Raw genomic sequence first — 27,159 nt, 5'->3', positions numbered from 1 at the left:
TATTGCAGATGCACAAGGACATCCTCATATGAATCAATTAAAGAAGTCACAGTAAGTTGCCATTGAAAGTGTAGCAGCTGCATCCTTGAAAACAGATGCTCTTCTGGGTCTGAATGAGTCCAATTTTGACTAATTTTAAGGCCTACACAGATTTCAGTCCGGTTAATATTAGGATATGGAACCACTTGAGACATCTTAATGTCCTCAACTGATTGCTTCTCCATGACAGTTAATATGTTGGTTTTCCTTGAGAGATGCTGGTTCTTTGACATGCCAAGGATTTTGTCAATAGAGAAGAGAGACTCCGAGTCTTGATGCAGCAAGGTGGACTGAGTCTCTGAAATTAAAGAGTCTTCAAAGGGCAACCCCAACAATAGGAAAAGTGCTCAGGCTGCAGGGATTAAGCAGAAAAAATTGCATGCAGTAAGCATCCTGAATATCCCAGGAAATCAGCTGTAAGAAATCATCCTCACTCTCTCCCTAGATCAATCCCAGAAAAAACTAAGAAGAAAGTTACAGTTGTAAACAGCAAACTGTTCCTTCTTTTTTTTTCCTGATCTTTATCAATATGTTATGTGAATATTTCATCATATTACACTGGTCAATTAAAATCATTAGTTCAGTTTAGTTAACAAGGAGTGGATTGAGCCCCCAAAGTGCCTCAGAGTTATTCTGCTGGCTTTGAAAATGGAATGTATATTTCCACACCCTGAAAAAGTTAATGATCAAGAAGGGAGACATGCTGATAAGCAGATAATGTTAATGAATGTGACAACTTTCATGCTAGAATTGTGTCAGCTGAAAACCCTTGGAAGCCCCACTGACCTTATCCTGGAAAGAGTGAATAGTTTTAAAAGAGCCTGCAAATGTATAAGATTATGAAACAGCATGAAATAATTGGGAAATTTGCTTTAAAAGGGTGATAGGTCAGAGAGCCAGTGTTAGGGAAGGGATAAGTTAGAAAGGAGACTGGTGGAAAATGTAGTGCTGTAAGGTTGGGCAGAAATAGGAAAGCCTTGATAAGGAGCTTGGACTTGATCACTTGAGAGTGAAAGACACTGATACAGTTTACACAAGGAATTAACATAGTCAAATTTGTGTTTTGGATAACACATATTTTGGATAACTCATTTAATTACATTCAAAGAGGCAAAGACACCAGTTGGGAGATGATTCCAATTGTCCATGGAAGAGATAAGGTCTAAACCAACAGAGTGGTAGTAGTATAGAAAAGAGATAACATATATTAAGAAAAGGTTTAGATGATGTTTAATGTTTAGCAAATAAAATTAACCTTTGCTGGAAATGAGTCAAAGATCCTACTCACATTTAAATTCAGCTTAAATTCCTAAACTGATATATCACTGTTAGAAGGGGAATTCAGGATAAAGAACAGATGCCAAAGAAAGATAATGAGTTTAGCTTTGAACGCATTGCATTCGAGATGCCTAAGGGGGGATGCACAGGTACAGAAATTTTGCAAACAGAGACTTAGGAGTCATCCTGTCATAGATAATAGTGCAAATGATGAAAATTGATGAGCTCACCCAGAGCATAATGGGAAATAAGGAGCACCCATATAGGGGGAAATTCCCCCGAAACACCAGTAGTTATGGGCAAATGAAAGGGAAGGTCATTCAGTGAAGGAGACTATAAAGAAAATGTCAGAGAAGTTAAAGAACAGCCAAATAAGTCAAAATAAGACATAGTTTCAAGAAGTAAATGGCCAGTGATGTCACATGTAGCAGAGAGCTTTTAAGAGACTAGGACTGGAAAAACACCTCGTTTTGCAATTAGAACATCCTTGATTATTGTGGTAGTCAGCTTTTCATTAACATGACCAAAATGCCTGACATAACAACTTAAAGGTGGAACATTTAATTTTGGCTCACACTTTCACAGGATTCGGTTCATGGTCAGCCAGCTCCCTTGCTTTGTGTCTAAGATGAGGCCAGATATCATGAAGGAAGGGAGCAGCAGAGGGAAGCTGCTCAGCTCATGGCAGCCAGGAAGCAGAGACAGAAAGAGAGAGGAAGGGGCCAGGGACAAGGTATAGTCCCCAGAGACAAGCCCCCAGTGACCTACTTCCTGCAGCTGTGCCCTACCCGCCTATAGTTTCCACCACTTCCCGGCAGTCCGTTAAGCTATCAGTGGATTAATCCACCGATGAAGTCAGAGCCCTTATGATCTAATCACTTCTAATCACTTCCCCCAAACCACCTCTAGACATTGGGGCATTTGGGAACCAAGCCACATAAGCTTTGGGGGGGGGGGGGCATTTCAGATCCAAACCCTAACAAGCACTATCAGTAGTATTTTTTTTTTTAAGAACGAGGTAGAGATCAAAATTAGATAATGTGGCACACGGAGGAGCAGTTAATAGAAAGGCGGACTGTGGAGAAAGCAGGTACTGACAGTTCTTTTGAAGCCTTAATATGAGTCTGAGGTTCTCATGAGAGAAGTAGTAGGGGAGGGTCTGAGGAGAACAGCCTGAATGTAGAAAGATCAGTGACAAAGGGAGATGCAGCCAAGCAATGGTGAGAGGACTGGCAAGTGATGTGGAAACCCTTTGTCGAGATTGAAATCCAGAACATCTTATTGGCAAAACTCTGTACTTTGGTTTTCCTGTCAGAAGTTAGTTGTAGAACTGACCCAGGGTTAAATGGAGTTTTAGGGCATTTATGTGAAAGGAGAGGATTCAGGGGAGTTGATAAAAGAGCAGTACACAGGATCAGCCAAGCTCTCCATGATGAGGACCCACAGAGGGACCTCATCTACCAGGAGAAAATGGGGGGATTACAGAGTTTAAGTGGAACAGCAGAGATAGTGGAAACAAGGTATGAGAGAGCTGGAAAAGGAGAAGGTTTTCATCTCAGAATATGATCGTAGTGCTTAAAATTTCAGAGGCAAAAACAAGATTTCACTTGGCAGCAAATTACTGTTTTGTTTCTTTTTGAAGTTGCAGTAGTTTTAAGAGGTGTTTGTTTTCCTAATAGAACAAGAAATCTGAAGACGAGCAGTTGACTAGGCTTGGCCAATGGTCCAGCAATAAGACCTGCACCTTTCTGATTCTCGGTCTTTCCCTCTCAGTCAGAAAAATGAAAAGCAGGAGAGAAAGGAGTAGCACCAGCCTCAGTTCTCTCCTTTTATCAAGAAAAACAAAAACCTTCCTAGCCAGGTGCCATGGCATAGGCTTGTAATCCCAGTACTCAGGAGGCAGAGGCAGTAGAATCACAAGTTCAAGGCCAGCCTGAGCAACTTAATGAGACCCAGTCTCAAAACTTAAAAAATTATTTTTAAAAGGCTGGAAATGTATTAGAGCACTCAAGTGGTGATAGTGGTAGGGGGGTTAATCCCCAGCCCCAAGGATGGGGGAGCCTCTTTCTAGAAGTTACAGAAAACTCTACTTAGATCACTAGCTAGAAGTGACCACATGTCACAGTCTAGCTATTATCTAAGTAGAGTTTTCTGTAACTTCTAGAAACAGGGATGACAATGGGAATAGTACACTTGCCAGAGGCTAAAGTAGAGTGAGCAAGAGAGAAGGGAATTGGAAATGCCCTGTTGTTTCCTCCCAAAAGAAATGTCTGCTTCAGAGACGAAGGTTCCGCCTCCTCGTATAAACCAATCAATTTAGTACAGGAAGCCATAGTACCTTGCCATGAACAACTAGCTTGCTTGCATTCAGTGATTGTAAAAAGACTAATCATATGAATGATCTGATGTCACCCATCCCAATATTAGAAAAGTTACTCTATGTGCATGTCTTTTAAAAAATCATGTGCTAATATATTCATAACTTAATGTATGTGGACTATGCTGATGTGAAGATCAATCCCTGAGATAAATATGGAATCATGTGGCCGCTAAAGGATATGTGCAATTATGTGTGTGTGTGTGGTGTATATCCACTAATCTCATTTTTTGACTGTAATCTCCCAGATTCTGTCAGCATTGCCTTTTTGTAGCTTTCCATTTGACATTTAAGAACTATTTTGTGTTGTCTTTATTTGCCATGCTCAGCATTTCTTTGCTCAATATATTCCTTCTCATTAAGAACCCTTAGTAAATTTCAGTAAGCCCTCAGGAATTCATAAACCAGCTTTTCAGTAGAGCTCTGGGCATAATTTTTTGTGTTGCTTTAATAAAATGTTTTATTTTTGCTGCAGATTACAGTCAAATGAAATGTAGTGCCTCTATTCAAAACTGCTCTTACCTTGCTCATTGCAAATCAGTTAATTACCTTGGCAGCTAAACATGCTGTTGACTTACTCCACTTGGATTTTCCTTATATTTGTAGTTTGGCAGTAGTCAATTGCCACATGATGAAATTACATCTTTCTGTTGTAGGAAAGGGAAATGTTTTAGTTTCTACTTAGGTTTTGTTCAGGATATCTTTGATAGAGTCTGATCAATTAGTATAGCTTTGGACCTCAGTCCACAAGTGAAACTGCAGGGTCTGATTTCTGCCTCTTCTTACTGGTACTTAGGTGTGACACTAACTTGGGTACGTGCCCCAGTTAGTGTCACACCTTAGTGTCACATGACAGAGGAATCCAGGGTTTGAAAGGCTGTCACATGCCTTGAAATATTACAACAATGTTATTTACAGTTGCTTTTGTCTTGCCTGCCACATGAAACATCATGAAGGCAGTGATCCTGCCTTATAATCAGACGTGAACAATGTTGACCTAAGAGAGGGGGGATGCAGTGTCTTTCCTATCCAGTTTCCAGCAGGTAGAGTTAGTGAATATCTAGGATGAAACCAAGCCTGGGAATAATTCAAAATCTACATTGCTACATTCCTTCTTCCCTACAGGTCAGCTCCCTTGAAAGATGTTCACTTTTTTGTGTTTACCATATTATTTTGATTTATTTAGATTTAGAGTCTGGCTCCATGGGAGTTAATTTAGCTTTATAAGTTATACAACTGGATTATCTATCCAGGCCCTTGTATGGACCTGGCCCAGTCTAAGAATAGAGACAGCACTGAAGGGCCATGACAGTGCTCACTGTGATAGCCAGAGGGTGGCTCCATTCCCTGTGAGGTGAAGCTACTGTCCAATTAGTCAGTGATGGCTCACCAGATCCCATGTGTCCTTGGTCCAGGGAGCCCTTCTTCCAAAGGACTTCACATCATCTGATAGAGAAGATTTTCAGAGAGAAAATCAAAAAATGCTGATAAATGGGAATTGAACTTCAAGACAGATGGAATTATTTTGTAAGGAATTCGTAGCTAAAATTCATTTTAATATAATCTGGAGAAATAACAGGATAGAGAATGATAATTGCTTATTTTTCTGAATTATATTAATATTGACTAAGTTTTATATGCTATTTCATATTTCACCTATATTAATCCATTTAACCCCATAACATAGGTACTATTTTCCCCATTTTACAAAAGAAACTAAGGCAGAGAGAACATAAGTAATTATGTTTTAGTTATATAAAAAAGTAGTAGAGACAGGATTCAAAACCAACCTTTGAAGCTCCAGAGAAGTAAGAGAAATTTGGAAAGGATAATTTGAATAATTGCCAAATTATTGTTGGTGATCTTTGAGAAATTGTGAGAAGCTGGAAATACAATTGAGCTTTGAAAATAAACAAATATAGTTCACACTTCTAGATTTATGTTCCTGAAGAAAATGTTCAAATGTGGTTAAATATTTTCATAAATTATTGTTGAAAGATCTGGAAGGTAGCTCTACCAGTGTTTCCAAAAAGATCTTTTTTTTTTTTTAATTTTTTATTGTGGGTTGTTCAAAACATTACAAATTTCTTGACATACCATATTCCACACTTTGATTCAAGTGGGTTATGAACTCCCACCTTCACCCCATACACAGATTGCAGAATCACATCAGTTACACATCCATTGATTTACATATTGCCATACTAGTGTCTGTTGTGCTCCGCTGCCTTTCCCATCCTCCACCCTCCCCCCTCCCCACCTCTCCCCTCCCCTCCCCTCCCCTCCTCTCTCTCTACCCCCTCCACTGTATAACCCTGAGGGTCTCCTTCCATTACCATGCAATTTCCCTTCTCTCTCCCTTTCCCTCCCACCTCTCATCCCTGTTAAATGTTAATCTTCTTCTCCTGCTCTTCGTCCCTACTCTGATCTTAGTTACTCTCCTTATATCAAAGAACACATTTGGCATTTGTTTTTTAGGGATTGGCTAGCTTCACTTAGCATAATCTGCTCTAATGCCATCCATTTCCCTGTAAATTCTATGATTTTGTCATTTTTTAATGCAGAGTAATACTCCATTGTGTATAAATGCCACATTTTTTTTATCCATTTGTCTATTGAAGGGCATCTAGGTTGGTTCCACAGTCTTGCTATTGTGAATTGTGCTGCTATGAACATCGATGTAGCAGTGTCCCTGTAGCATGCTCTTTTTAGGTCTTTAGGGAATAGACCGAGAAGGGGAATAGCTGGGTCAAATGGTGGCTCCATTCCCAGCTTTCCAAGAAATCTCCATACTGCTTTCCAAATTGGCTGCACCAATCTGCAGTCCCACCAGCAATGTACAAGTGTACCCTTTTCCCCACATCCTCGCCAGCACTTGTTGTTGTTTGACTTCATAATGGCTGCCAATCTTGCTGGAGTGAGATGGTATCTTAGGGTGGTTTTGATTTGCATTTCTCTGACAGCTAGAGATGTTGAGCATTTTTTCATGTACTTGTTGATTGACTGTATGTCCTCCTCTGAGAAGTGTCTGTTCAGGTCCTTGGCCCATTTGTTGATTGGGTTGTTTGTTCTCTTATTGTCTAATTTTTTGAGTTCTTTGTATACTCTGGATATTAGGGCTCTATCTGAAGTGTGAGGAGTAAAGATTTGTTCCCAGGGTGTAGGCTCCCTATTTACCTCTCTTATTGTTTCTTTTGCTGAGAAAAAACTTTTTAGTTTGAGTAAGTCCCATTTGTTGATTCTAGTTATTAACTTTTGTGCTATGGGTGTCCTATTGAGGAATTTGGAGCCCGACCCCACTGACTGTAGATCGTAGCCAACTTTTTCTTCTATCAGACGGCGTGTCTCTGATTTGATATCAAGCTCCTTGATCCATTTTGAATTAACTTTTGTGCATGGCTAGAGAAAGGGATTCAGTTTCATTTTGTTGCACATGGATTTCCAGTTTTCCCAGCACCATTTGTTGAAGATGCTATCCTTCCTCCATTGCATGCTTTTAGCCCCTTTGTCAAATATAAGATAGTTGTAGTTTTGTGGATTGGTTTCTGTGTCCTCTATTCTGTACCATTGGTCCACCCGCCTGTTTTGGTACCAGTACCATGCTGTTTTTGTTACTATTGCTCTGTAGTATAGTTTGAAGTCTGGTATCGCTATACCGCCTGATTCACACTTCCTGCTTAGCATTGTTTTTGCTATTCTGGGTCTTTTATTTTTCCATATGAATTTCATGATTGCTTTCTCTATTTCTACAAGAAATGCTGTTGGGATTTTGATTGGCATTGCATTAAACCTATAGAGAACTTTTGGTAATATCGCCATTTTGATGATGTTAGTTCTGCCTATCCATGAACAGGGTATATTTTTCCATCTTCTAAGATCTTCTATTTCTCTCTTTAGGGTTCTGTAGTTTTCATTGTATAAGTCTTTCACCTCTTTTGTTAGGTTGATTCCCAAGTATTTTATTTTTTTTTGAAGATATTTTGAATGGAGTGGTTGTCCTCATTTCCATTTCAGAGGATTTGTCGCTGATATACAGGAATGCCTTTGATTTATGCGTGTTGATTTTATATCCTGCCACTTTGCTGGATTCATTTATTAGCTCTAATAGTTTCTTTGTAGAGCCTTTTGGGTCTGCTAGGTATAGAATCATATCATCTGCAAATAGTGATAATTTTAGTTCTTCTTTTCCTATTTTTATGCCTTTAATTTCTTTCGTCTGTCTAATTGCTCTGGCCAGTGTTTCGAGAACTATGTTGAACAGAAGTGGTGAGAGAGGGCATCCCTGTCTTGTTCCAGATTTTAGAGGGAATGCCTTCAGTTTTTCTCCATTCAGAATGATGCTAGCCTGAGGCTTAGCATAGATTGCTTTTACAATATTGAGGTATGTTCCTGTTATCCCTAGTTTTTCTAGAGTTTTGAACATAAAGGGATGCTGTACTTTGTTGAATGCTTTTTCCGCATCTATCAAGATGATCATATGGTTCTTATTTTTAAGTCTATTGATGTGGTGAATAACATTTATTGATTTCCGTATATTGAACCAGCCTTGCATCCCAGGGATGAATCCTACTTGATCATGGTGTACAATTTTTTTGATATGTTTTTGTATCTGATTCGCCAGAATTTTATTGAGGATTTTTGCATCTAGGTTCATTAGAGATATTGGTCTGTAGTTTTCTTTCTTTGAAGTGTCTTTGTGTGGTTTAGGTATCAGGGTGATGTTGGCCTCATAGAATGAATTTGGAAGTTCTCCCTCCTTTTCTATTTCCTGAAGTAGCTTGAAAAGTATTGGTATTAGTTCTTCTTTAAAGGTTTTGTAAAATTCTGCTGTATACCCATCCGGTCCTGGGCTTTTCTTAGTTGGTAGTCTTTTGATGGTTTCTTCTATTTCCTCAATTGATATTGGTCTGTTTAGGTTTTCTATATCCTCCTGACTCAATCTGGGCAGATCATATGACTTAAGAAATTTATCTATGCCTTCACTATCTTCTAATTTATTGGAGTATAAGGATTCAAAATAGTTTTTGATTATCTTCTGTATTTCTGAAGTGTCTGTTGTGATATTGCCTTTTTCATCCCGTATGCTAGTAATTTGAGTTCTCTCTCTTCTTCTCTTAGCTAGTATGGCTAAGGGTTTGTCGATTTTGTTTATTTTTTCAAAGAACCAACTTTTAGTTTTGTCAATTTTTTCAATTGTTTCTTTTGTTTTGATTTCATTAATTTCAGCTCTGATTTTAATTATTTCTTGCCTTCTACTTCTTTTGCTGTTGTTTTGCTCTTCTTTTTCAAGGATTTTGAGATGAAGTATGAGATCATTTATTTGTTGGTTTTTTCTTTTTTTAAGGAATGAACTCCAAGCAATGAATTTTCCTCTTAGAACTGCTTTCAGTGTGTCCCATAGATTCCGATATGTTGTGTCTGTGTTTTCATTTATCTCTAAGAATTTTTTAATTTCCTCCTTGATGTCTTCTATAACCCATTGATCATTCAGTAACCTATTGTTCATTCTCCAAGTGATGTATGCTTTTTCCTTCCTTCTTTTATCGTTGATTTTCAGTTTCATTCCATTATGATCAGATAAGATGCATGGTATTATCTCTACTCCTTTATATTGTCTAAGAGTTGCCCTGTGACATAATATATGATCTATTTTTGAGAAGGATCCATGTGCTGCTGAGAAAAAAGTGTAACTGCTTGATGTTGGGTGGTATACTCTATATATGTCAATTAGGTCTAGGTTATTAATAGTGTTATTGAGTTCTATAGTTTCCTTATTCAACTTTTGTTTGGAAGATCTGTCCAGTGGCGAGAGAGGTGTGTTGAAGTCTCCCATGATTATGGTATGGTGGTCTATTAGACTCTTGAACTTGAGAAGAGTTTGTTTGACGAACATAGCTGCACCATTGTTTGGGGCATAAATATTTATGATTGTTATGTCTTGTTGGTGTATGGTTCCCTTAAGCAGTATGTAGTGTCCCTCTTTATCCCTTTTGATTAACTTTGGCTTGAAATCTATTTTATTTGATATGAGTATGGACACTCCTGCTTGTTTCCGAAGTCCATATGAGTGATATGATTTTTCCCAACCTTTCACCTTCAGCCTATGTATGTCTTTTCCTATCAAATGCGTCTCCTGTAGGCAGCATATTGTTGGGTCTTGTTTTGTGATCCATTCTACTAGCCTGTGTCTCTTAATTGGTGAGTTTAAGCCATTAACATTTAGGGTTATTATTGAGATATGGGTTGTTCTTCCAGCCATATTTGTTTATTTCTGTTACTAAACATGGTTTGTTTTCCTCTTTGATTATTTTCCCCCCTTTACTGTCCTACCTCCCACTGTTGGTTTTCACTGTTATTTTCGATTTCCTCTTCCTGTAATGCTTTGGCGAGGATGTTTTGAAGAGATGGTTTTCTAGCTGCGAATTCTTTAAACTTTTGTTTATCGTGGAAGGTTTTAATTTCATCTTCCATCCTGAAGCTTAATTTCGCTGGATACACAATTCTTGGTTGGAACCCATTTTCTTTCAGTGTTTGAAATATGTTATTCCAGGATCTTCTAGCTTTCAGAGTCTGTGTTGAAAGATCAGCTGTAATCCTGATTGGCTTACCCCTAAATGTAATCTGCTTCCTTTCTCTTGTAGCTTTTAAAATTCTCTCCTTATTCTGTATGTTGGGCATCTTCATTATAATGTGTCTAGGTGTGGATCTCTTATGATTTTGCACATTTGGCGTCCTGTAGGCTTCTAGAATTTGGGATTCTGTCTCATTCTTCAAATCTGGGAAGTTTTCTCGTATTATTTCATTGAATAGACTGCTCATTCCTTTGGTTTGGAGCTCTGTACCTTCCTGTATCCCAATACTCTTAAGTTTGGTCTCTTAATGTTATCCCATATTTCTTGGATGTTCTGCTCATGGTTTCTTGACAGTCTTGCTGAGCTGTCTATGTTCTTTTCCAGTTGAAATACTTTGTCTTCATTGTCTGATGTTCTATCTTCTAAGTGTTCTACTCTGCTGGTAGTATTCTCCATTGAGTTTTTAAGTTGGTTTATTGCTTCCTGCATTTCTAGGATTTCTGTTTGTTTGTTTTTTATAACCTCTATCTCCCTGTATAGTTGATCCTTTGCTTCCTGGATTTGTTTGCGTAATTCATTGTCGAAGTGATCTTTCATTGTCTGATTTTGCTGTTTAATGTCTTCCTTGATACTCCAGATCATCTGAAGCATGTATATCCTGAATTCTTTATCTGACATTCCATCTGCTGCAGCTGTTACCTCTTCTAAAGTTGCGTTGACCTGCATTGCTTGTGGTCCTTTCTTTCCTTGTCTTTTCATACTGCTTGCGTACCTTTCCTGCAGGCACGGGCAGCGGCTCTGCTCTCTCCTTATTCCAATTGGGGTGTCGTGGCTACCACGCCAGCAGGTCACTGGGCCTGTTCTGGGAGCTGGCGGCGGCTCTGTTCTGCCCCTACTCCAATTAGGGTGACGAGTGTACCACGCCGGCAGGCCACCGGGCCTGATCCGCCGGTCGGTTGCAGGTTTGCCTACCCTGCAGGCACGGGCGGCGGCTCTACTCTGCCCCTACTCCAAATGGGGTGACGTGTCTGTCGTACCGGCAGGCCACTGGGCCTGTCCCGCTGGTCAGTCGCAGATCTGCCCACCTTTTGGGCACGGATGGAGGCTCTGCTCTGCCCCTACTCCAATTGGGGTGTCGTGACTACCCCGCCTGCAGGACGCTGGGCCTGTTCCTGGCACGGGCGGTGACTCTGCTCTGCCCCTACTCCAATTAGGGTGGTGTGTGTACCACGCCGGCAGGCTCCTGGGCCTGATCCACCGGTCTGTTGCAGGTCTGCCTACCTTTGGAGGCGCGGGCGGCGGATCTGCCCTGCCCCTCCTACCACGCCTGCGGACCCCTGGGCCTGATCTGCAGGTTGGTCACAGGTCTGCTCACCCTGCGGGCACGGGTGGCGGTTCCGCTCCGCCCCCACTCCAATTGGGGTCACCTGACCACCACACCGGCAGGGCCTGATCCGGGCGTGGGAGAAGGATCTCTCTGCTCATACTCCAGTTGGGGTGACATGTGTACCACACTGGCAGGCCACTGGGCCTGACCCGCCAGGCTGTCACAGGTCTGTTTACCTTGCAAGCGTGAAGGGCGGCTCTGCCCTGCCCCTCCTACCACGCCCATGTACCACTGGGTCACGGGTCTGCCCACCTTGCGGGTGCGGGTGGCGGCTCCGCTCCACCCCCTGTCCAATTGGGGTCACGCGGTCACCACGCTGGCGAGCCGCTGGGCCTGCTCCGGGAGCTGGCGGCGGCCCGGCTCCTCCCCTCTGGCTCGACGACAAATTGAGGAGACTCGGGTGTCTGTGCCTCACCCCCCTACCAGGAGACCAACTGTTTATGTCGCCGCTGGTATTGATGAAGTTCTCTCCTCCGCCGCTTTCTGATGACATCAGATCTCTGCCATGTTGGTATCCTATGCTAATGGCAGCATTTCGTTCCCCTTGCCGGGCAACCAAAGCAACGGGTGAGTCCTGACCGGCCCTCAGCAGGACCCAGACCGAGAAGCAGTTTCCGCGGGCTCCTAGCCCTGGGCCAGGGAAGTTCCGGGAGCCGGAACTTGGCCGCTCTGTGCTCAGTGTAAGCTCCTATAAGTGTAGGCTCCAAGAAGCAGTCCCCGCGGGCTCAGTTCCGGGAGCCGGAATTCCGCCGCTTAGTGCTTGGTGTATGCTCTGATAGGAGCAGGGTCCAAGAAGCAGCCTCCGCAGGCTCCGCAGCCCTGGGCCAGGGCGGTTCCGGGATGGTTCCGGGAGCAGGAACTCGGCCGCCCCGCGCTGGGTGTTCGCTCCGATAAGATCAGGTTCTAAGAAGCACCCAGGCACTGAACCCTAGCAATCTGTCCAAAAAGATCTTTTGAAGACCTTAGTTGGCCATAAGCTATATGAGTTTCTCTTCCCAGATTTTAGGCATCAGTACAAGTGGCAAGGTATCTCAGAAAAGGGAATTGATAATTCTGTTTAGGCAGGTCATGCCCCTCTGTGGAATTTATCGTGCTTGATCCTGAGTCCCACATTTCAAGGGAGATATAGATCAACTAGAAAGTTTTTGTCAGTAAAATTTGAGAATTATAATGTGATTCAGTCATTTGAAGAATGACTGAAAAACTGAGGACATTTAACCTAGATTAGGGAAGACTTCAAGAAGTCAAAAGAGAGATCTTCAATACTTGAAGCACTGACATGGATTGTAAAAAGATGGAATCAGAGCCAAAGATGAAAAATTAATGAGGACAGATTTTGGTTTGTTGTTAGATAATCAGATATTTCAGAGGCGGAATAGGCTACCACAGAAGGTATTGAGTTTTCTTGCATAAACATTTGTGTGAGCCTGCAGCCAGAAGCTGGTCAGCCACTTGAAGAGGTATAGAAGACACAGTACAATCCATGGGTCCATCCACACAACCAGTAAGGCCACTTCCAACTCTGAGATCCTGTTTCTATTATTCTAGGAACTGATAGGAGGCAGTGGCTTCTGTATTTAATAGTTTCTGTGTTTAACCAAGTACAGAAATAGTCTAGTATATCTTGGGCTTCTGTGCTCTCAACACTAACAGTAGCCAAATTAGTAAAAACAAGAAAATGAACAACAAAATAATATGTATTCCAGAAACATCTGTAGACATCTAATGAGGTGATTAATGTTTTGTCCTCACCCCTTCTTCCAGTGCTTTCTCCTGCTCAAGAGAGTCACGTGAACATGGACCTTCCCCCAGTGTCCGAGCAGATCATGCAGACTCTAAGTGAACTCGCCAAGTCCTTCCAGGATATGGCTGACCGCTGCTTGCTAGTCTTGCATCTGGAAGTGAGGTATGGCCAGCCAAACGTAGGACTTTGCTGTGGCAGTACATTATTATTTATAAATCACTTGTGTGTTACTGGTGGAGTATCACCATAATTTGTGGTTCTTATGTTGATGTTGTCCCTTTTTTCATGATGAATATGATTTTTAGTGTTATTCAGTCACTTTGAAGTTAACTGACCACATGCTGTATTGTACGATGATCCAGCGTCGGCATGGCCCATATAGTCAGAAATCTGACATTTGCCAACTGGGTAGGTGATCTCATGTCAGCTAGTTAACTTTACAAACCCTCAGTTTTCTCTTCCTAAAACTGGAAATGGTAATTCCTAATCTAGAGAGATTTTCTGAGCAAAATAATACATACTGAGCAGAATGCCTGCTACACAGGAAGTGCTCCAAATATGGTAGCTTTGCATTTAGGGTGACTTTATTATCATTGATATTTTTACTGAAGGGGAGAATCATGAAGGAAGTTATAGATGCAGGAACTATGATCTACTTCTTCAAGGTACTTAAAATCCAAATGCAGAGATTAAGTTAAATAATAATTGAAGAATATTATTTCGAATATGGTATATTCTTGTCCCTGTTCTTCCCCCTGAAGTGAGGAATACTCTGATTGACTTTGGCAGCCTCTATTATTATGCATATAGAAGTGGGAGGAAGGAGGACTAAGAAGTCTTCAGTTGTCTTTTATTTGTTGAACAGGTATTTATTGAGTGCTTTCTTTGTGCCAAGCAGTGTTCTAAAAACTGGTTACAGCAATGGATAAAACTCAAGGTTCCTTCTCATAGAACTACATTCTAAAAGGGGAAACAGTCAAGACTAGATTAAAAAGACAATTTCAAATAAGTGCTACTATAGTCATAAAATAACATAATGGGATCAATCAGTACTATTCACCAAAAAGATGATATGAACTGAGATGTGAGCTACATAGATAATTTTACATTTTCTAATGAAGTTGAGCATCCTCAATCCAGAAATTCAGAATGCGAAATTCTCCTTTGATTTTGGAACATTTCAAATCCTGGATTTTCAGATTAGCAATGCTCAATTGGTAAAGTCTATGCAAATGTTCCAAAACCCAAAAATCTTTTGGTCCCAAGCATTTCAGATAAGAAATACTCAACGTATAGTCACATTTGAAATAATAGAGGGAAACAGGTAAAATAAATTATAATCATATATTTAATTTAACCCATTGTATTTTGACATGTAATTAACATAAAATGATTAATAAGATATTGTGCATTTTTTGTACTAAGGCTTTGGAATCTGCATACTTTGCATTTATAGCATATTACAATTTTAGTCACATTTCAGGTGCTCAGTAGTCACATGTGGCCAGAGCAGACTGGATGTTGCAAAATTACAAGGTTGACTAGAAAGGGAATTTTTTTCTTTAGATTAAGTAGTGAGAGGAAATATGACAAAGTGACAAGAAAAAGCTATCTGAACAAAAACTTAGGGGAAGAAAATTTCAGACAGAGTACAGAATAACATTTACAAAGGTCCTGAGACAAAATCAAGCTTGGCCATTTTGAGAAACAGAGAGAAGCCCAACATGTTTGTAGAATGAGGAACAAGACCATGGGAAGAACTGGAAGAATAAGATCCAAGTGACAGGCTGGAACCTGACCCTGTGGGATCACAGAACCTCACCCTCAGCTTATAGGCCAAGTGAATTGTTCAGATTTTATTCTGAGGGTACTAAAAAGCCACAGGAGAGTTTTAAGCAGGGGAGAGATGTTAATTCATTAACATGTTTAAAAGAAGTAGAAAGCTTGCCTAGCATGTGCAAGACCCTGGATTCCATACCCAGTACCAAAACAAACAGAAAATCACTCTGGCTATTGTTTGGAAAAGGTATTAGAGGGAGAAATATGAATGGAAGTAGGGTGGCCAGTTGGGACCCGTTAAGAGAACTAAAGTGGCAGAGGTAGAGTTGTAAGAGGTGTTGGATTTGGAACATATACTAAAGATTTATTGACGATTGATTGGGTTGGGTCGAGTTGCTCGTAGCAGCAGGAGAAAGGAAGGTATCACGGAAAACCACCAGTGTGGGGCCTGGCAATATTGTGGATGCCAAAGCCATTACCTGAAGTGAAAGACCAAAGAAGGAGAAAGGGTGGGGGAGGGATGATACCAAGAATTCCTTTCTCAAGATACTCAATTTGAGACGCTCATTAAACGTCTAGGTGGCAGTGTCAAGTAGACAGATGCATACTTGTGAAACTTCAGGATCAAAAACCTCAGAGGACCAGAAAGTACACTGTAGGGTGATACTTTTTCTTCTGTTTACTTTGGAGCATTATTAAAATCGATAGAATATTTTCTTTTCATTTGAAGTCTTAATAGATTTAGGTTTTAAAAATGTAAACAGGACTTTGGTTCATAGTAACATCTTTGGAATATGCTTAGACTCAAATTATACCTTGGGTATCTTTCAGATGGTGTTCCTATCACTTCTTTTTTGTGCCACTTGCTTTTTTTATTCTTCATTATCTCGACAATGACTTACTCCTTTATTGCTTATAAGCAACTTGTGAGTGGAACAAAAGAAGTAGCATTGCAGATTTGGAATCTATTTTACCCAGCATTATTTCTGATTTTATTTTTTACTTTAACCTGTTGAGAAATAAAGGCTCTTGCTATATGTTTTTTGATTTATTTTATGATAATTTTTAGATTTGTTTTCTATTTATTTTCATGCTGATAGTGAAGTAAGTCAGGCATTTTCTATGAATAGATAAATGCAATAGTCAAAGGGGGATGAAAACACCCAGTAATGTTCTGATGCCTCTGTTACCTGAGTTACAAAGAAAACCAAGGGAACACCAAATTAATTACTCTCACAACTCCTGGAATTTATGCTATTGATTGTGTGGTGGCGGGACGTGTTCTACATTCTGAATTTCTTACTTGGAGTGTAGTTAATTCCAAGTGGGATATTTTCAACACGTTTGAGTAAAATCTTTTAAATCCTTAACCTCTATTCTGTCCTTTTTATTTCTGTACATCTTGGCAATACTATTCCTATAATGCTGAACATGTGTTAGCCATTATTTATTAACTTTACAAGAAACCATACAGTGCTATAACACTCTGCCTTATCTCCTTCAACTTTAGTTTAAAAACAGAGAAACGCAATTTTAGGCTGAATAACAAAAAAGACTGGATTTTAGAATCCTGAATGCAGAATTGTCTTTCCTTGACTTTGCAAACACTACACATACTTATTTTTTCTTAATTAAATTTACACATTTCCTCTTATAACATGATTTCAACATTCAGATTGTTTTTATTTTTCCATTTTTTATTTTATTCTTATTTATTATTTATTTTTATTTTATTTTATTGTTCCATTTTTCTTTGTTCCTTTTAAACTATAGTTTATTAAGCTAGGAAATTACTCCATGTGTGGCTCAGACAGTAAATGTTAACACACTTTATTCTCTCCTACCACATTAACAATGAGGGGGTTGTACAGTGGTAATACAAAATGAATAAGACAAATCCTACAATACCACACAGGCATCTGCTAAGCTCCCTGGGGACCCAGAGTGCAAGGCTATGTGGGAGAGACCATCAGTTCATCCACCATTGTGGACGGCCCCAGAACCTGAATCAGTCTTCTTGCATATTAGGTGCTCAGTAAAAGCATGAATGATTTTTAAGAATTATCTGTTTTGAAACCACACTTAGATAAAATAAGTTCTAATTCCCCAAACAAAATTTGCAGCTCTTTGAAGGAAATGAATCTACTTATAGATTCTGTTTTCAGACAGTAGTCCACTGGCAAGTCCCCTGCTCGTATTTAAAAGGGTGCAGTACTGCTAATGTTTGCTGTTCCCATCACTCTGTGAAAGAGAATCAACACTGGGCCCTGTTGTCCAGGAGCTAGTGTGATGAAGTGGCTCATTGGATTCTGTCTCTGGCACTTTTAGCCAAGAAGCCACTGTAATAAAAGAGCACAGAAAGAATAGAAAGGAAGTAAAAAAAAAAAAAAGTGATGGGATATGCCATCAAAAAATATAGAACAACTTCAAATGCCAAAAATCGTTCTTATTCTCCTCAAAATCTTTATATCTATAGCCCATAATTTTCTTTAGTGTTTTAAAATTCAAACCAAAAAAAAAAAAGTTCTCAAATCCAGCAAGTACTCTGTGAAAGAACCCATCCAAAAAGCATTCAAACTTTTATCTGGGTCACTGTGGGTCACATTTAAGCACCAAATACCCGCTTTCCACAGTTTGAGGCATAAGGGAGATGACATCCCCAGAGTTGAAGGATGTAGTGCAGCCATTAAAAATTGTTAAAATTTTGTTTCCCATTTGAACTTTAGAAGAAAATTAAGTTGTCATTTGAGTCCAAGATGCCAAGAATGTCACCTTTACCTGCTGATTTCCCTCACTATCCAGAGGGCTCTGAGTGGGTTCAGCAGCAACTGCCCATCACTGTTGGCACCCTAAGTGTGCACTTTCTGAAAATCAACCATCCTGCTATGTAATCAGCAGTGTTTGCAGAAAACCTAATGCCAAAGTCATGTTAAGGTTAGCAACAACATGCCAGAATTTAAAGGAAAAAAAAAAAAAAACTTTATTTGAATTTGACTGATGACTATTTTAATTTCTTCACCTCTAATCATTTGGGAAGAAGAAATGTATACCTTGAACAGTGGTTCTCTCTCTCTCTCTGCCACCACTTTAGGATCTGATAAATTCTTACCTCCAATTCATAAGACTTCCCTGACCAGTATCTCTACTTTTGGTTGGTTCCATTCTCTATCATCAACACATTCTTATATTATGCCTGAGTTGCCTTACCAAAGCTCATATCTGATAATACCATTTTATCTCTTAAAATTCTCCTAAGGCTCCCTGTGGCTTCTAGCAAAGTCCAAACTCTCTAGCTGGTCTCTAAACCCTGTGATGACCTCCTGTCCTTTTCCCCTGACTTATCTCATACCTGGGTCATGATCTCAGTGAAGCAAGAAAGAACCACTCACCATAGCTCAGAACCATCCTCTGCCTACTGTTTCATGCCTTCTTAACACAGTCTTCCTGTTGACTGGGTTTATGCCAACTGTAATTTAATTTAAAAATACCTTAGCAGACATGCTTTGATTTCAACTAAGTCCTACTTCCTTTAAGTTTCTACTGCAGTAGTGATCCGTTGCCCTAATCATGAATCCCAGGATTGTTCACTTTTCATTGTATAAGAAAGGTCACATTTGAGAGGGGGCTCTGACCAGTACCATTACTGGCATTTTTATCAGAACTGTACTCTTTGTCAATTAGCATATGAATGTCAGGATGAGTTTTTATTGATGAAACTAGTCATTACTTAATTAGCAGTTGTTTTGATGAGCACCTGTAAGTGAAAATGAACAGTAGTTTATCAGGATATTTAGATTCCCTTGCCTGAATAGGATATAAGAATGTCACACAAAACTTATCTCAAATGAATTCTAGAGACTGGGGGTGGAGCTCGGTGGTAAAACATGTGCCTAATATGCACAATGCCCTGGATTTGATCCCCAGCACCCCTCAATAGGGGGAGGGGTCTAAACTGAATGTAAAACCTAAAACTTCTAGAAGAAAACATAGGAGAAAAGTTTTGTGAACATGTTTAGGCAAAAATTTCTCAAATATGACACCAAAAGAACCACATGTAAAAGAAAAAATGGTAAGTCAAGCTTTATCAAATTTAAGAACCATTCCTTTTTTTAAAAAAAGAGAGAGAGAGAGAGAGAGAGAATTTTTTTTATTATTTATTTTTTAGTTCTCGGCAGACACAACATCTTTGTATGTGGTGCTGAAAATCGAACTCAGGCCGCCTGCATGCCTGGTGAGCGCGCTACTGCTTGAGCCACATCCCCAGCCCAAGAACCATTCCTTGAAAGACATTTTTAAGATGAAAAGACAAGCCAAAGACTGGGAGAAAATATTTGCAAAATGCACACTTCATAAGAGATTTGTTTCCAGAATATATAAAGAAGCCTGAAAACTTAATAACAAACAACCCAACTTAAAAAAAAAATGGTCAAGGGATGTGAATATGTAATTTGCCAAAGATAATTGGTTGGAAAATCAGTACATAAAAAGTGCTCAACATCATTAGTCATTAGGATAATGCAAATAAATGCCACAAAGAAATTCCACAATACATCTATTAGAATGACTGAAAAAAATGTTTAAAAACTGACACACTGAGTGCTGGCGAGGATGCAGAGCAGCTGGAACAGCATTTTGGTGATGGCTGTGCAACAAGAGAAATGAAAATTCATATTTAAACAAAACCTGTACATTAGGTAGATTTATTTATGACTGTCCCAAGCTGGACATAATCTCGGTGTCACCTAGTGAATGGATATACCTCCTGCCATTCAGTGCAAGACTGCTCAGCAATGACAATGAGTGAACACAGCAAGATAAATCACAAAAGCTGTTTCAGTCAGCTTTGTTGCTGCTGTGACTAAATGACCCGGCCAGCACAAGTGTAGAGGAGGAAGAATTTATTTGAGGCTCACAGTTTCAGAGGTGTCAATCTGTAGACAGCAGGCTCCATTCTTCAGGGCTCCAGGTGAGACAGGAACAACATGGCGGAGAGTGTGGCAGAGGGAAGAGGCTTGTGTGGTGATCAGAAAGCTGAGAGACTCCACTCTCCAGATACAAATTTATGCCCACGCCCCAGCTCCCACCTCCTCCAGCCACACCCTACCCCTTTAGTTACCACTCAGTCAGTCAATCCCTACCAGGGGATTAAATCACTGATAGGGTTAAGACTCTTCCAACCCAATCATTTCTCCTCTGAACCTTCTTACACTGGCTCACATGTGAGCTTTTCGGGGACACCTCACATCCAGACCATAATAAATGCTCTGTGCATAGTGAAAGAAGTCGAACTCAAAGGCTACATGCTATCTGACTGCATTCTGAGGAAGACAAAACCACAGGGACAGAACATAGATCAGTGATGTCTGAGTAGGAATTACATGCGAAGGGACATGAGGGAATTTGTATGGTGGTACTTATGCTACTAGATGCATTTGTCAAAACTCATACAACTGTACACTAAAAGGGAAATTTACTGTAAAATATTTCTCAATAAACCTTTAAAAAGAAAGATGGGGTTGGAGTTAGGGCTCAGTGGTAGAGTGTTTTCCTCACACGTGTGAGGCACTGGGTTCGATCCTCAGCACCACAAAAATGAAGAAATAAAATAAAGGTATTATGTCCATCTACAACTAAAAAAAAAATTTTAAAAATAAGAAATATGACAGGCAAAGCCTACAGTTGTATCTTTGGGAATGATTTCCTGGGCTTTTGCCACCATTTCATTAGGAATGCTTCTTATATCTGATGCCAAATCCCTAGGTCATGGCAGCCTAACTCTGGATTAACCTCATGTCACTTCCAGCCAACAAGATCATGAAGGATCAGAAAAAGCACCTGATGCAGTGGAGAGTTAGGACTTTCTGAACTTACAGAAGCAGACTGTTTGATCTATGCCTGCCAATGCCTGGCATTGATTTGGGGGTGTTGGGGGGACGGATTGGGTTTGGTGTTTTAGTTTATTCAAAAGAAATTCCTGTGTGTGAGGCAGAATCCAATGGCACTTACTTGCTTTCATTACAATTTAAGTAGGCTAAGGAGACAGAGCCAGTCCTCACCCACCTCAGATATCTCCAACTGTCACTAACATCAGCCAAAAGACACTAAGGATATCCATGTCCAAACTGACTCAGACCAGCTCAGCCAAGAAATGCCCTTCTTCCCAGGCTCGCTCAGACATATTTTGAGACTCAAGTATTTCTTCCTGTTGTGACCCTTTCCTGGTACCCCAGGGTCACTTTCTGTGGCACCTCAGGTTGATGGGCTTTCAATGACATGTGTCCCCTCGGGGGCATTTTTTTCTTCTTCTTCTGCCTCAGTAGGCTGTGGTGTGTTTAAGGACACAAACCGCTTTGTGTTCCCAGGGGCCTAGTACAATTTCTAACAAGTTCATAGATGCCCAGTAAGCAGGTATTTAAATAACACATTAGCAATGATAAACATACAGCTAGTGATGATAGCCGAGACTTCACTGTGCGCTTCCCTTATTCCCAGCACTGTGCCGTATACTTTATATGGAGTACCCCATGAAGTAGGGGTTATCATCCCCATTTCACAGATAAGGAAACTGAGGCTTAGGGAGATAAAGTAACTTGCTTAAAGTCAGCAATGTTGGAACTGGGTATCAGAACCAGTAGTTTCCCACCAAAGCCTACACTTGGGGATCTGTGACCTCTGACATTTCCATTTCGACCTATACTGACAAATATAATGCTTTCCACATTTTGCATACAATCCTAGCCCTGAAAAGACTTGCAGAACTCCTCTATTCCTTATCAACACTGTGTGGATCAGTAAAGACCTTAGAAGCCCACTTTGCTCCAGATCATTCAGCTATTCTACAGAAAAACTAAAATTGCTTTCTGGCAAAAAAAAGAGGCTGGCAGGGAAGTACATAAAAATTTATGAAGCCACTGTCACTTCGAATATTTTGGTACTCTGTCACAAGATCATTGTCCCTGCAAAGATTTATTATTAGCTGCTCTCATCTTTCTCTTTTTCAGAGTTCACTGTTTCCACTATCTCATCCCTCTGGCCAAGGAGGGGAACTATGCCATTGTCGCCAACGTGGAGAGTATGGATTACGACCCACTGGTGGTCAAGCTCAACAAAGACATCAGTGCCATCGAAGAGGCCATGAGCGCCAGCCTTCAGCAGCACAAGTTCCAGTATATCTTTGAAGGTCTCTGTCTCTGGGAGTTAGGGAGGAAGGAAGGGTGAAGGTTTTCCTGATATTCTTTATTTGTGAAGTGAAAAATTGTAGAAACAGGTATTTTACTAGTTTGCTTGGATGAGAGCTGCAGAACCCAGCCATTCCCTGTACAAGTAGGTAAATAATACGGCTGCCATCTGCTCCTGATTGACAGGGAGATTTAATCCAAGGTAATGCAGATGGCTGCCTGCTGTCCACCTTGACAGACCACTCATGAGATTTGGTTGGACCATGAATTAACTAGAGAGCAGCCCATTAAAAAAAAAAAAAACAAGGAAGAAAGAAAAGAAAAAAACCCAATGAGGAGAGCACCCTAAAAAATCTTTCATTGGCTAAAATTATCATTGGAGGAAGAAGTTTGCTCTCACAGAATGCATCATCGCAGGAAAAGAACAGAAGCCTGTGATTATAATGCAGCAATAATGAGGAAAACAGCATGCATACATGCATTTGAAGGAGCAGGCAGAAGAAGAATGAGAGGCAGTACCATCTAAAGACATTGACCTTCAAAATTTTTAAAAACATGGTGCCAGCCAAAAACTTTTTCAGGCTGAATTCCACTCATAGAACGCTGTCACTGTAATAAAATACCTCTAAGATACTTAGCTTATAAAGATAAAAGGTTTATTTTGGTTCATAGCTTTACAGGTTCCAACCCATGAGTGAATCGACCCATTTCTCTTAGGCCTCTGGTAGGGGTCCTAGGTGGTAATGAATGACAGGGAGTAAGCCGCAGAACAAATGGTTCAACTTATGGCCAGGAAACAAAAGAGAAAGAAGGAGAGGTCAGTTTCCTCCCCACTGACTCAAGGACCTCCCACTAGGCCCCACCTACTAAAGACTCCAACACCTCCCAGTAGTGCCAGGCTGGGAACGGAGCCTTTAACACATGAGCCTTTGGGGCCACCTTTGCAAAAACAAGAAAAAGTGAAGGAAGAAACATTTACTTAGTTCTAAGTATGTATAATTAAATCTAACTTTTAGATACAGTAATCTGTACATGCCCCACATTGTTCTGAACTGGTATTCCTCAACTGAAGCACATGGGAGCACGAAGATTTGGCCTTATATCTCCCTGTAGGAGACCCATTAGTTTGTTGATGTCCTGGGCTGCCCTCTACCAAATTTCATAGACTATAAGACAATACTTAAGATTAAGAACAAACCCCCACTTATGGGCCCCCAGAAATGTTCACAGACATCTTGTGGAAACTCAACAGCTAGCTCATGATCTGCTTTTCCTTTGTATTTTGTTTCTGATCACATCATTCCTATTACTACTTTAGAGATGTACCCCATTGCCAATGCTTAGGTGTATTAATAAGCATTATTGCCAGTAAACCTCCCCAACCCCTTTTTATGGTACTGGGGATTAAACCCAGAGTGTCATACATACTAGGCAATTGCTGTACCACTGAGCTTCATCCTCAACCCTAACACATTTTTTTATTGATTTATTTTCTTACTTGTTGATATTGAGGTTTATTCACAATATTATCAATGCCCAATTTTGTATTGAAATATTTTTACTTATGTAGGTTCCCAATCAATTTTAAGCCAAATTGTTCCCCTTCCTGTTTTATGGGAAAAAAAGGAGAGACCAAAACAGATCACTTGAATTTACTGCTTCCCAACTGTCTGTACATAAATGCTCATTAATAGTTTATCACAATCTGACATATTCCTTAAGCCTTGGCATGGTGGCTGTAAGTGAATGTGGCAGTGCAGGAACTATAGATATACCAGGTTTTCTTGACAACATACTAGGACAATGTAGAAATATTCTGACATGATTGTAAGATGAGCCAGTACAGCTATCAGAAGTGTTTCTTTGTTCATTTCAGTTTATGGAGATTTAGAAGAGATGCCCTAATCTGTCTTCTCTTTTCTCCCCACTGCCCTGCTGACCCCCAGGCCTGGGACACCTCATTTCCTGCATCCTCATTAATGGAGCCCAGTACTTCAGGCGTATCAGTGAGTCTGGCATCAAGAAAATGTGCAGGAACATTTTTGTTCTTCAGCAGAATCTGACCAATATCACCATGTCCCGGGAGGCAGACCTGGATTTTGCAAGGTAGGAGGGAAGATTGGGATCAACTTCTTGTACCAAAGCCAAGGCTCACTACCTGTAAAGTAATCTTTTAAATGGATTCTTGATACATAAAATGCTTTTGTTAAAAATAGCGGGGGGAAAAAGATAGATGTTCTTAGCTGATCAGGAAATCAATTCCACAAAATTTTGTTTAATGTTTAACATTCCTTGGGCGGGTCATTTTTCCTTTCTAACCTAAGTTCTTACTATAAATCTTTAGCAACTTATTTTTTTTTAAATAAAAGTCACATATGCTCATTGCATAAAATATATAAGCTAATATGCAAAGAAGAATATTTCTCATAAACTTTTGATCCAGGGGCCACAATCCTTGGTGCACCCTCTTCTTGGCTTTTGTTGCACATGCTGAATGCATATACAACTTTTCACACACATAACTGCACGTTATTTCTCTTTTTGCAAAATCAGAGCTATGTTAATATAATTTTATATTAATTTAATTGCACTTTTCCATATCAATAATGTTCTTTGATACTATAATCTTTCCAACATTCATTAATACTTCTTGAAAACATAATACCTAAACAAATATTTCATAGTATAAAAAAATCATGATTTATTTTTTAATCAGTGTGCGATTATTTGGACATTTGAATTTTTTACCTTCTTTCTCTCATAGTAAATAACAACTATCAAATGTATCTTTATAAGAACCTATTTCTTTATCTCTTCTGTCTTGGTGCAACTGAAACTCATCTCCTCTTATTTCCACCAGAGAATAATAGTTATTCACCACTGGCCTTTCTCTTCAGGTTTGCTGATCTCAATTTTTTTGGTACTTTTCTTATAAGATACACTTTTAAATTTGAGAGTTAATTTTCTTTTCATTTGGTCTTAACACTGTATCTTAAACAATCAAACCTTTGGTACTTTAATGAAAGTTGAAGCAGTATTGAAGAGGATGGATAATAATTAAGGTACCCCCCACTTTCTATTGCTATTTATACCTAGGTGGATCATTCCATAAACTCCTTCATTTTCCAAAAGCCATTATGGTTAGAAGTTACTTATTTTTAATAGTCCAGAATGTTCCTGACTATTACTTCTGTTTCTTTTCATTTGATTTTTGATTCCTTGAAAAATTCAGGATAAATTAAAACAATTATTGAGTTATTTAAGGGGATCATAAAACATTATGTTACTTTGACAATTATGAAGACATATTTTCTAGTATCTTTGTTTTGAAAATGAACCACACATGTTCATTTTTAACCTTTCTGCCCTTATTACTCCTTTTATTTCATTTACTGCATTGCCATCCATTCCTATGCTTCTCTCTCCTCCTCCTTCCCTGTCTTTTTCCTCTTATTTGCAGGAAAGAGAGTGTGTAAGTGTGTGTGTGTGTATGTGTGTGTGTATGTGTGTGTGTATGTGTATGTATTAAACTCCCTGTTCTAGGTAAATTTGGTGGAAAGCCTTCCTTGCTCAGATTAGGGAAACCAGGTGTGACTGAATGCTGCATTTATTTGGCTGCTCTTATGGGAAATGATCTCATTATTGAATTAGTCTATTCATAATAACATTGACAAGGGGAAGTTAAGAACATGGAGGCCTGAGGGATACAGAGAACCATTACTAATTCTCTGAGGAATATAATTCCTAAATTCAATCATCCTTTTTTAAATGATTTTTTTTTATTTAGCTGAAATAAGTAAATTAACACAGTTCTTGGCAGACAGTATGGGGCCCAAACGCGTGCTGAAAACACTGGTGTCTGAATTATGCAGTGCTGACTGGGCAGTATTAAGGTTGGCATGAGTGGCTGTGTTCCAACGAAGCGTCTGTTCAGGACATAATCAGAGGGCACCCAATTCATGTCTTTCACAGTTGGATTTGTGAATTATGTCCAAGGAAGTAGGTAAAAGCTGAAGTGACCACTGGGAGAGCTTCTTCTACTTCTACTCCTTATTCTTAAATGGATTATAAAAGAAGTAGGCTAGCATGAACACAGTGCAGATTATGTCCAGGAGGCCAATACTGTTTCTTCAGTGCCTGGACCAGAGTAGGTGATCACTGTGTGTATTTGACTGAATGCCTGGATATCACATGGAGGTGTGTTTTGCTGTTGATGAAGGGCTTGCTTAATGACAGCTTAGTTTATCTTTAATACTCTGAAGGTTTTATTTTAACCGGCTGACATGGTCAGTTTCCTTATAAGCTGATAAAAAACAAAGCACCCCCCTTACACTTCTTTCTTTTAGAGCAGAAAGCATTACAAAAACTAATAATGTAATAATTCATAGTCTCTTTTTCTCATTGTCTCTTACTCTCATAGAGACACACTTTATAGCCTTAATTTTTTCCCATCTTGCTTTCGGTAGGGACAGGTTTTGTGAAATGGGCTCCGTCAATTCTACCAAATTTGAAGCTATGTAAAATAAATTTAACAGCAGTACCAAAATAGCCAGAAATAATAGACTGCAGCAGTGTGCCTCAGCATTCCTTAAGCAGTGTCTAATCAAGCATGGACGGCATCTGTATTTCCAGCAAATCTCTATAGGAATGTTATCTTCTAACACAGTAATTAATCACTGGTTGCCATGTGTCAGAAAACTTATTTAACAAGAAGTTGCTCAGTGCTGGTAGTTTTTTACTTCCATAGCCTTTCTGGCCAGTGGGAGATATAACACCTTTCTGTACTCAAGAAATGAGGGATCTGG

The 27,159-nt window shown here is 39.7% G+C and overlaps 1 protein-coding gene across 1 annotated transcript in view; it reads left to right on the top strand.

Moving 5' to 3' along the window:
- Window positions 1-27,159, top strand: part of Exoc4 (exocyst complex component 4) — a 782,534-nt gene that overhangs the window by 702,969 nt on the left and 52,406 nt on the right. Inside the window, exons 15-17 of the mRNA XM_046455063.2 lie at window positions 13,418-13,559; window positions 22,178-22,356; window positions 24,301-24,460. Coding sequence (XP_046311019.1) covers window positions 13,418-13,559; window positions 22,178-22,356; window positions 24,301-24,460 — 481 coding nt within the window. The remainder of the gene's footprint in view (window positions 1-13,417; window positions 13,560-22,177; window positions 22,357-24,300; window positions 24,461-27,159) is intronic.

This window comes from Marmota monax, unplaced genomic scaffold (genome assembly GCF_021218885.2).
Source record: "Marmota monax isolate L192 unplaced genomic scaffold, Marmota_monax_Labrador192_F-V1.1 WCK01_AAM20220418_F8-fsc00131, whole genome shotgun sequence".
In the NCBI taxonomy this organism is placed as follows: domain Eukaryota; kingdom Metazoa; phylum Chordata; class Mammalia; order Rodentia; family Sciuridae; genus Marmota; species Marmota monax.
Note: the sequence above shows the minus strand (reverse complement) of the source record. Positions and strands in the feature narration are given on the sequence as shown.